At 45.6% G+C, this 8,739-nt stretch overlaps 1 protein-coding gene across 1 annotated transcript; it reads left to right on the top strand.

Moving 5' to 3' along the window:
• On the top strand, positions 1–4,616 carry LOC115989899. Its single transcript, XM_031113773.1, has 5 exons — positions 1–891; positions 1,111–2,367; positions 2,494–3,804; positions 3,973–4,533; positions 4,605–4,616. The coding sequence occupies exons 1-5, from the start codon at positions 1–3 to the stop codon at positions 4,614–4,616; spliced, it is 4,032 nt and encodes a 1,343-aa protein (XP_030969633.1).
• The last annotated feature ends 4,123 nt before the right edge of the window (positions 4,617–8,739 follow it).

Genomic DNA, 8,739 nt, shown 5'->3' with positions numbered 1-8,739 from the left:
ATGGTCAGGACCAGGTCGAGGGCTACTAGCCCTGGCCGTCAGGGAAGCAGAGGCGCTTCAAGTGATCCCCAGCGTGATCGCCAATCTGCACCAGTCATGCAGACGTCATCCGTTCAGAATATGCAATCCATGGCGGCTGCAATGGCGGAATTGACTCGCCAAAACCAGGAGTTAAGGATGGAGATCACTCAGAGGAGACAGACACGTGAGGAACACGCAGGGCAGACACAAGGCCATGGTGACACACAGAATACTGAGATTGGAAGTCAGTTTAAAGGCACCACCTCACGGACAGTGCCACACTTAAAAGAGGAGATGGACCAAATGAAGAAAGTCATGGAGGAGATGAAGGAGAACATGAGGAGAACGAATCCTATAGAGGATTTGGTCCACAGGACTGACTCTCCTTTTACGGCTTCCATCAATGGCCACCCTCTACCATCAAAGTTCAAACTACCTTCCCTGGACTCGTATGATGGGACACGTGACCCCTTTGATCACATTGCAACATTCAAGACAACAATGCACCTTCAAGGGGTCCCTGATGAAATCATGTGTCGAGCCTTCCCTACTACCCTTAAAGGCCCGGCACGAGTTTGGTTCAGTAAAATCCCTCCAAGTTCCGTAAGTTCTTTCGAAGAGTCAAGCAAATTGTTTGTTAACAATTTCATCGGGGGACAGAGGCACAAGAGCTCTTCGTCCAGCTTACTGACCATAGAACAAGGGGAGAACGAAAGCCTGCGGTCATTCATCACTCGCTTCAACAGAGAAGCCCTTAGTGTGGACGAGGTGGACGACAAGCTTCTACTAGCAGCCTTCCACAACGGGATTAATTCGGATTTATTTATCCACAACCTATACGAGAAGGAGCCTCAAACCATGGCCGAGCTCGTCCATTCGGCTCAGAACTTCATGAATGCAGAAGATGCAATCATAGCCAAGAAGAGGAAAAGAGCTGAGAGGATGGAAGCGCACCCAGCTCGACACTCAGAACAAGCCCCTCGTCCAAAGAAGGGACGGACGGAAGATAGGAAGGAACGAGATGGTAGGAAGACAGGTCCCTTGGGAAGAAGCCAGAACTATACGCCCCTGAACGCTCCACTTAATCAGGTGCTCATGCAAATCAAAGACGATCCTTCTTTAAAATGGCCAGAGAAGATGAAAGGGGATCCCAACAAGCGCAATAAGAACAAATATTGTCGCTTTCACAGGGACCATGGGCATGACACGGATGAGTGTTATGACCTAAAACAGCAAATTGAGAACCTTATCAGGCAAGGAAAGTTGAAGCACTTCGTTGGAAGGGATCGTACAGATGAGAAGCTGAAAGGCAAAATAGAGGAATCATCCCGGCCCCCACTAGGAGAGATAAGGATTATCGTTGGAGGGAACCCGATGGGGCAATCTTCCAAGTCGAAGAAGACGTATCTCAAAGTGGTACAAAATGTCCAGCTCTCTGGACGAACACCAAGGACGAGATCAATGGACGAGCCAACCATTTCCTTCACCGATGAAGATGCTGAGAGGATCCATCACCCGCATGACGATGCGATCGTCATTACACTGCTCATTGCAGATTATACAACCAGAAGAGTGTTAGTTGACAATGGAAGTTCAGCAGACATATTGTACTACCCCGCCTTCCAACAGATGAGGCTTGGACGAGATCAACTTCGTCCAGTATGCTCGCCGCTGATAGGATTTGGAGGAATGAAGGTGCAGCCCGTGGGTACCATTACATTACCAGTTGTGGTAGGGTCATACCCGCAACAGATAACCAAGGAAGTCAATTTCCTCGTGGTAGACTGTACTTCTTCATACAATGCCATCATTGGAAGACCCACTCTTAATAGTTGGAAGGCGATAACCTCGACCTACCATCTATCAGTCAAATTCCCTACGGAGTACGGGATAGGACAAGCACAAGGAGATCAGTTGGCAGCTAAAGAATGCTACTTAGCCATGATGGCTTTGGACGAACAAGTGCAGACAATGAGCATCGAGGAAAGAAGAGTTATTGCAGAGCCCACGGAAGTGTTGGAAGATGTTCTTTTGCAAGAAGATGATCCTGAGAAATTTACCAGAATTGGAATAGGTATGAAGGAGAAGGCAAGAGAAGACCTCATCCAGTTCCTAAGAAAAAGTATCGACGTTTTTGCATGGAGTCACGACGACATGCCAGGAATCGACTCAAGTGTGATCACTCATCGATTGAATGTATACCCCTTTTTTAAGCCCATCCGTCAGAAGAAGAGGGTATTCGCTCCCGAGAGGGACAAGGCAATCAAGGAAGAGGTTCAAAAATTGACCACGGCAAAGTTCATTAAGGAAGTCTATTACCCGGATTGGTTAGCCAATGTGGTGATGGTGAAGAAAGCTAATGGAAAGTGGAGAATGTGTGTAGACTTCACTGACTTGAACAAAGCATGTCCCAAGGATAGTTATCCTCTGCCACGCATTGATCAATTGGTGGACTCTACTGCTGGCCATCAGTTGCTGAGCTTCATGGATGCCTTCTCAGGATATAATCAGATCAAGATGGATGAAGCCGATCAGGAAAAAACTTCCTTCATTACCAGCCAAGGCTTGTTTTGCTACAAAGTGATGCCCTTCGGCTTGAAGAACGCAGGGGCAACTTATCAAAGGTTAGTGAATCATATGTTTCGTCCACAAATAGGACGGAATGTGGAGGTTTATGTCGACGACATGCTTGTGAAGAGCATAGACGAGGGAAGCCATCTAGACGACCTACAGGAAACCTTTGAAACACTTCGGCGATATAAGATGAAGTTGAACCCAAGCAAGTGTGCATTCGGAGTATCGTCGGGAAAGTTTCTGGGGTTCATGGTCTCGCAAAGAGGAATTGAGGCAAATCCGGACAAGATCCAGGCTATATTGAACATGGAGCCACCGAAGAATATCAAGGAAGTCCAATCCCTCACAGGACGAGTTGCCGCTTTGAACAGGTTTGTTTCGAAAGCCACAGATAAGTGTTTACCTTTCTTTAAAGTCCTCAGGAAGGCATTTGAGTGGACGGACGAATGCCAAAGGGCCTTCCAAGACCTGAAGGACTATCTCACAACTGCCCCATTATTAAGTCCATCCGTGCAAGGAGAAGAACTGTACTTATACTTAGCGGTGTCCCCACACGCCGTAAGTTCAGCTTTAATCAGAGAAGAGGGGAAAATACAAAAACCGGTGTACTACACTAGCCGGGCACTCAGAGGAGCAGAGGGAAGATATCCGCTCATGGAGAAATTGGCTTTTGCACTGATAACGGCTTCTAGGAAGTTAAGACATTACTTCCAAGTTCATGTCATCAATGTCATGACGGACCATCCGCTTAAGAAGGCAATGAACAAGCTGGAAGCCGCAGGACGACTGATTCAGTGGGCAGTTGAACTTAGTGAATTCGACATTCGGTACCAACCGAGAAATGCAATAAAGGCTCAAGCCCTAGCAGATTTCATCGCAGAGTTCACTCCAAGTTACGAAGACCTGGGGGAAGGAGAGTACAACAACAAATGGGTCGTCCATGTAGATGGATCATCTACATTATATGCTGGAGGAATAGGAGTTGTTTTGCAGTCGCCAGAAGGGGACAAATTGAAATACAAGGCCCGTCTGCAATACCAGACTACTAACAATGAAGTGGAGTATGAAGCCCTTTTAAAGGGGTTGGAACTGGCCAAATCTGTAGAAGCAGACTCAATACTTGTCCTGGGAGACTCTCAACTGGTCATAGGCCAAGTCAATGGAACATGTGAAGCCAAGGAAGACAGAATGAAGAAATATCTAAGGAAGGTAGTACGCCTTGTGAAGAAATTCAAAAAAGCAGATTTTGTTCAAATCCCAAGGGAAGAGAATGTGGAGGCAGATACTCTGGCGAAGGAAGCATCTGCGAATGAGGCGTTGGACGATATGGATGATGTACACTACATGCCAAGTATAGACCTTCCAGAACTGATGCAGATAGAGGGAGAAGGAAATTGGATGACCCCAATAGTGTCCTACTTAAAGGACGGAAGGCTTCCAGAAGAGAAGGACGAAGCTAGGAAGCTCAGGGTCAAGTCAGCCAGGTATGTGCTTATGGACGAGGTGTTATACAAGAGAGGTTTTTCCCAGCCTCTCTTAAGATGTTTGGCTCCGGACGAAGCAAATTACATGTTGAGGGAGGTTCACGAAGGAGCATGCGGGAACCATTCGGGAGCCAGATCACTCGTCCATAAAGTCATCCGTAGCGGATTCTATTGGCCAACCATCCAAGCTGATGCTAAAGCATATGTCAAAGTATGTGATCAATGTCAACGCTTCAGCAATATTCCCAGACAACCAGCAGAATATCTCACGCCAATGATGGCCCCTTGGCCTTTCGCGCAATGGGGACTAGACATTTTGGGGCCCTTTCCGACTGGAACTCGGCAAATGAAGTTTCTGGTGGTGGGAATAGATTACTTCACAAAATGGGTGGAAGCCGAACCCTTAGCCAAAATTACGCAGCAGAATGTCAAGAACTTCGTCTGGAAGAACATTGTATGCAGATTCGGAGTACCTAGAGTACTAGTGTCTGACAATGGACGACAGTTTGACAACACACCTTTCAGGGAATTTTGTGAACAGCTTGGAATGAAGAACCATTACTCCTCACCTTCCCACCCACAGGCCAATGGCCAGGCAGAAGTAGCGAACCGATCCTTGTTGAAGATCATCAAGACTCGGCTCGAAGGGGCAAAGGGAATATGGCCGGATGAATTACCAGGTGTTTTATGGGCTTATAGAACGACAGCGAGAACTCCAACAGGAGAAACTCCTTTTAAACTAGCCTACGGAAGCGAGGCAGTTATACCAGCAGAAGTACACATGACGAGCCACAGGGTGAGGAAGTATCAAACTGAAGAAAACGAGGAACAGCTCCGTCTTAACCTTGACCTTATGGACGAGGTCAGGATGGATGCAGAACAGAGGACAGCAAGGTACAAAAATCTCATGGCAAGACAATATGACGCTATGGTGAAGCCTAGGCGTTTCAACATCGGGGATCTCGTCTTGAAGAGGGTTACCTTGGCAACAAGAAACCCGGCCTACGGGAAACTTGGCCCAAATTGGGAAGGACCTTATAGGGTTATCAACTGCAAAAGGCAAGGATCCTACTATTTGGAAGCTTTGGATGGGCGGAGGCTGGAACACCCTTGGAATGTTGAGCACCTCAGGAAGTACCATCAATAAGTGCTGACTCTTCACCAGTGTCCTTGGACGAGATATCTGGACAAGCAGAAGTGTTTACTACTATCAAGTGTTTTTAAGTATTTTAATAATCCCCTAGAAAGTACATTAGTGTTTTCACTTTTGTGCTATTCATGGATGAGTTGGCTTGTATTTTTAATTCAATAAGGCACTAGCTCATGAGCATGTGCCATGCTTGTGGACAAATGTTTACATAAGTTTGGATTTTCAAATATATATATATTGTTTTCAAGTATATTATTGGAATCCTTAAATATTCATTCAAATTGATCCGCAAAAAGAAAGCAAGCAGGGACGAATGAAATCCTTGGACGCAAGGATATATCGTCCATAAGCCTTCCTCCAAAGGAAAGATGAAAAGGTACATCCGTCCATAATCCTGGACGAGATGAAACCTAAACTGAAAATTAAGCTAAGGTCCATCCGTCCAGAACATAGGACGAGATGAAACCTAACCTGAAAATGAAACTAAGGTCCATCCGTCCAGAACATAGGACGAGATGAAACCCAAGCTAAAAATAAAGCAAAGTTTCATCCGTCCAGAACATGGGACGAGATGAAAAGGGCATACTCGTCTAGACCTCAAGACGAGGTGAATTCCCAAAAGTGTTCGTCCGAGACACGGACGAGCAAAGACTTCAAAACTAGCTTAACAATCCATTACATAGGACGAGAAAACGCTAAAAAGTCTAATCATCAAGGACGACAAAATGATCGTCCATAATTTTGGAATGATGAAAAATCTAGCCAAAAGAAATCAATTTACTTTATCTTGGTGATGTAATAAAATTCACCCACATGCCCAAACGAGGTGAACTGAATTCCTAGATGGACGAACCACACTGCTGATATGAAAATAAAAATTTCATACGTAAAGCAGGAAAACGTGTATATTCAAACACAATGGAAGTAAAAATAGAAGTATTCATTTCTTTCATGAAATTCAAAGGGTGGACGATCAACGGCCAAAAACCCCTTCAGTTTTGAATATGAAAATGTATATAAAACTCGTCCATAATCCTGGACGAGATGATTGTACTTGCATGAACTTTAAAAAAGAAAAAGAAGTAAAAAGCCCAAAACAACAGGCACTTCTATGAAAAGGCAAATAAAAGTAAATTTTCTAAGGAAATAGATTTCACTTGGGCAAGCTCGTCTTGGGGTCGTCCTGAATGACTTCAGTGTTAGCATCGTCCATGATGTTGACGTCCTCGGAACTCGTCTGCAACACAAAACTCTCTGTAGCAAGAGGAAGCTTGAACGAGTTGAAGTCCAAATCAGGATACGCCTCTTTGGCATCAGCACGGAAGTCTTCATACCCAGCTGCATAATGACTGTCTAGACGATTCTTATACTCGTCAGACTTCTTAAAGGCAGCAATTGCTTCCTCACGTGCCTTCTCCAAGGACGAGGTAAGCTCTGAAACTTGTCCCTCGAGATGGACGATGCGGGTATCCTTCTCTAAGTTGTCAGCTTTGAGCTCCTCCACTTCGTTCTTCAACTTCGTCTCGCTTCCCAGCAGACGATTAAAATCCTCTGTCAACCTAATGACCTCCCCCTTCTTGAGCAAAACCTCATGGCCCAGCTCCTTAGCCTTATCCTTGGCTGTCTTGGCCTCTGAAGCAAGCTCCTTGGCCTGGCAGGTCGCTGTATAAAACTTTGACATAGCCTGCATTTGGACGAAAAGGAGTTAGACATTTCATTCAAAATTAAATGTCTACACACAAGGACGAGGAAGAAACTTACCTTGAAAAGGTCATGGATGCCAGAACGCTCAAACTTCTTCACTGACATGTTGTAACATTCGTTAACCTCATGATCAGTGACGATCCCTTTGAACGTCCTCCATGCATAACCCTCGTCCAGAACCAAATTAGAGGGACGATCAGAGGACTCAGACGGGTCAGGCTTGTGAGAAGTTTTAGGAGCAGGGGGAGGATCAGACGGAACAGGATGAACCGTTTGGACGGGCTCCACGTCCACCACAGGCTCGTCCAAGTTCACTGTTGGTGGAACAAACTTGGGAACCTTTGGAAGGGAAGTCCTTGGTTTTTGTTTTTTGTGGCCACGACGACTGGGGAGGTCGTCCAGATCCACAGTACTCGAGATTGATTTAGACTTCCTCTTCCCAGCCTGGACGGAAGCCACTTTAGCAGTAGGGGCAGCAACATCCTCGTCCCCGCTAGCCACTGTTCTCTCTTTGTTTTCCCTCATCGTGCTTATTCCTATGATGAGGAAATTTAATATAAAAAAAAAACATATATAATAAGATAAAAAAAAAAGAGGGGAAAGGAGAGCTGAAACAGTGGACGATCACTTACTTCGACGAGTGAGCTCCTCGTGACTTAAGTTCTCAGCAGTAGGAGTTGGACCGAGTCCCCAAGTTGCTAGACGAGTAAAAGTAAGCAAGTCGTGGAAAGTCCTTCCTGGAAAAGTGCGAACCACTTCTATCTGATCCAAGAAAAACTTATCCAAACGTGGACGAACGACAGCTGCATCACCAAGATAAAGGGTTAGACGAGTGACAGATAAAAATTTTTGAAGGACAAACAAGATAAAATGGAAAGAAAAACATACCCTTAGGACGAAGACGACCTAGAGGGCTGGTAAAAGGAGGGAAGAGGGGAATACCCACATCAGCTGGGTCCCCAGCCCAATTTCCAGAAATAATAAAAAATTCTTTTTTCCAAAGCCGGTCAGACGAACTACGGCCCGTTATTAAACTGTAATATGAACCTCTGGACGAGAACTGGTAGAACCCAGCAGATTTTTTGATCTCTGAGGGCTTATAACAGTAAAGGAACTCGTCCACTGTAATTGGACGGTTCCCTTCCAATGCCTCACGCCATAATACTTGCATGGCAACTATCGTCCTCCAACCATTGGGGTTGAGCTGGTTTGGCCCAATACCCAACCTTTGGAAGAGGTCTCTGCAGAAAGAGTTTAAGGGAAACCTAAGGCCAGCTAATAGGTAAGAAGCGTATACCCCTAAGCCAGAGGAAGGGGAACAACACCATTCTCCAGGCTGGGGTAGACGAGGGTTAAGCTCTTTAGGGATTTGGTATCTATCTACAAGAGTTTTTAACTTAGCACCGTCTAAGGTGGATGCTACCTCTGGGGCACAACTATAGATTACATCTTCGTCCTCTTCCTCGTCTTGAGGAGGACTTGATGGCTGTCTGGACAAACTAGCCCCAGATCTAGAAGCCGCCCTACGTCGTTGTTCCTGAAATTCCTCTAAGGGAATGCCAGGAACCCCAGACGAGTAATGCTCATCTGAGGAGTCACTACAGGATGAACTATCTACACTACCGTCACTCTCAGAAGAACCGTCCTGGTAGTCGTCTATCTCTCTCTCTAGACTAGAAGATGAAGGCATGGTTGAAATGTAGAGGACTTAAAATGAGAGCCTAAAAAGAAAAAAAGAAAGAGGAAATACCTGATGAAACTAGGACGAGAGCTAGACGAAAATCTTGGACGAGTTGGCAGAAGAGA

Source organism: Quercus lobata, chromosome 5 (assembly GCF_001633185.2).
Source record: "Quercus lobata isolate SW786 chromosome 5, ValleyOak3.0 Primary Assembly, whole genome shotgun sequence".
In the NCBI taxonomy this organism is placed as follows: domain Eukaryota; kingdom Viridiplantae; phylum Streptophyta; class Magnoliopsida; order Fagales; family Fagaceae; genus Quercus; species Quercus lobata.
The sequence above is the reverse complement of the archived record's forward strand: the minus strand, read 5'-3'. Positions and strand labels throughout refer to the sequence as shown.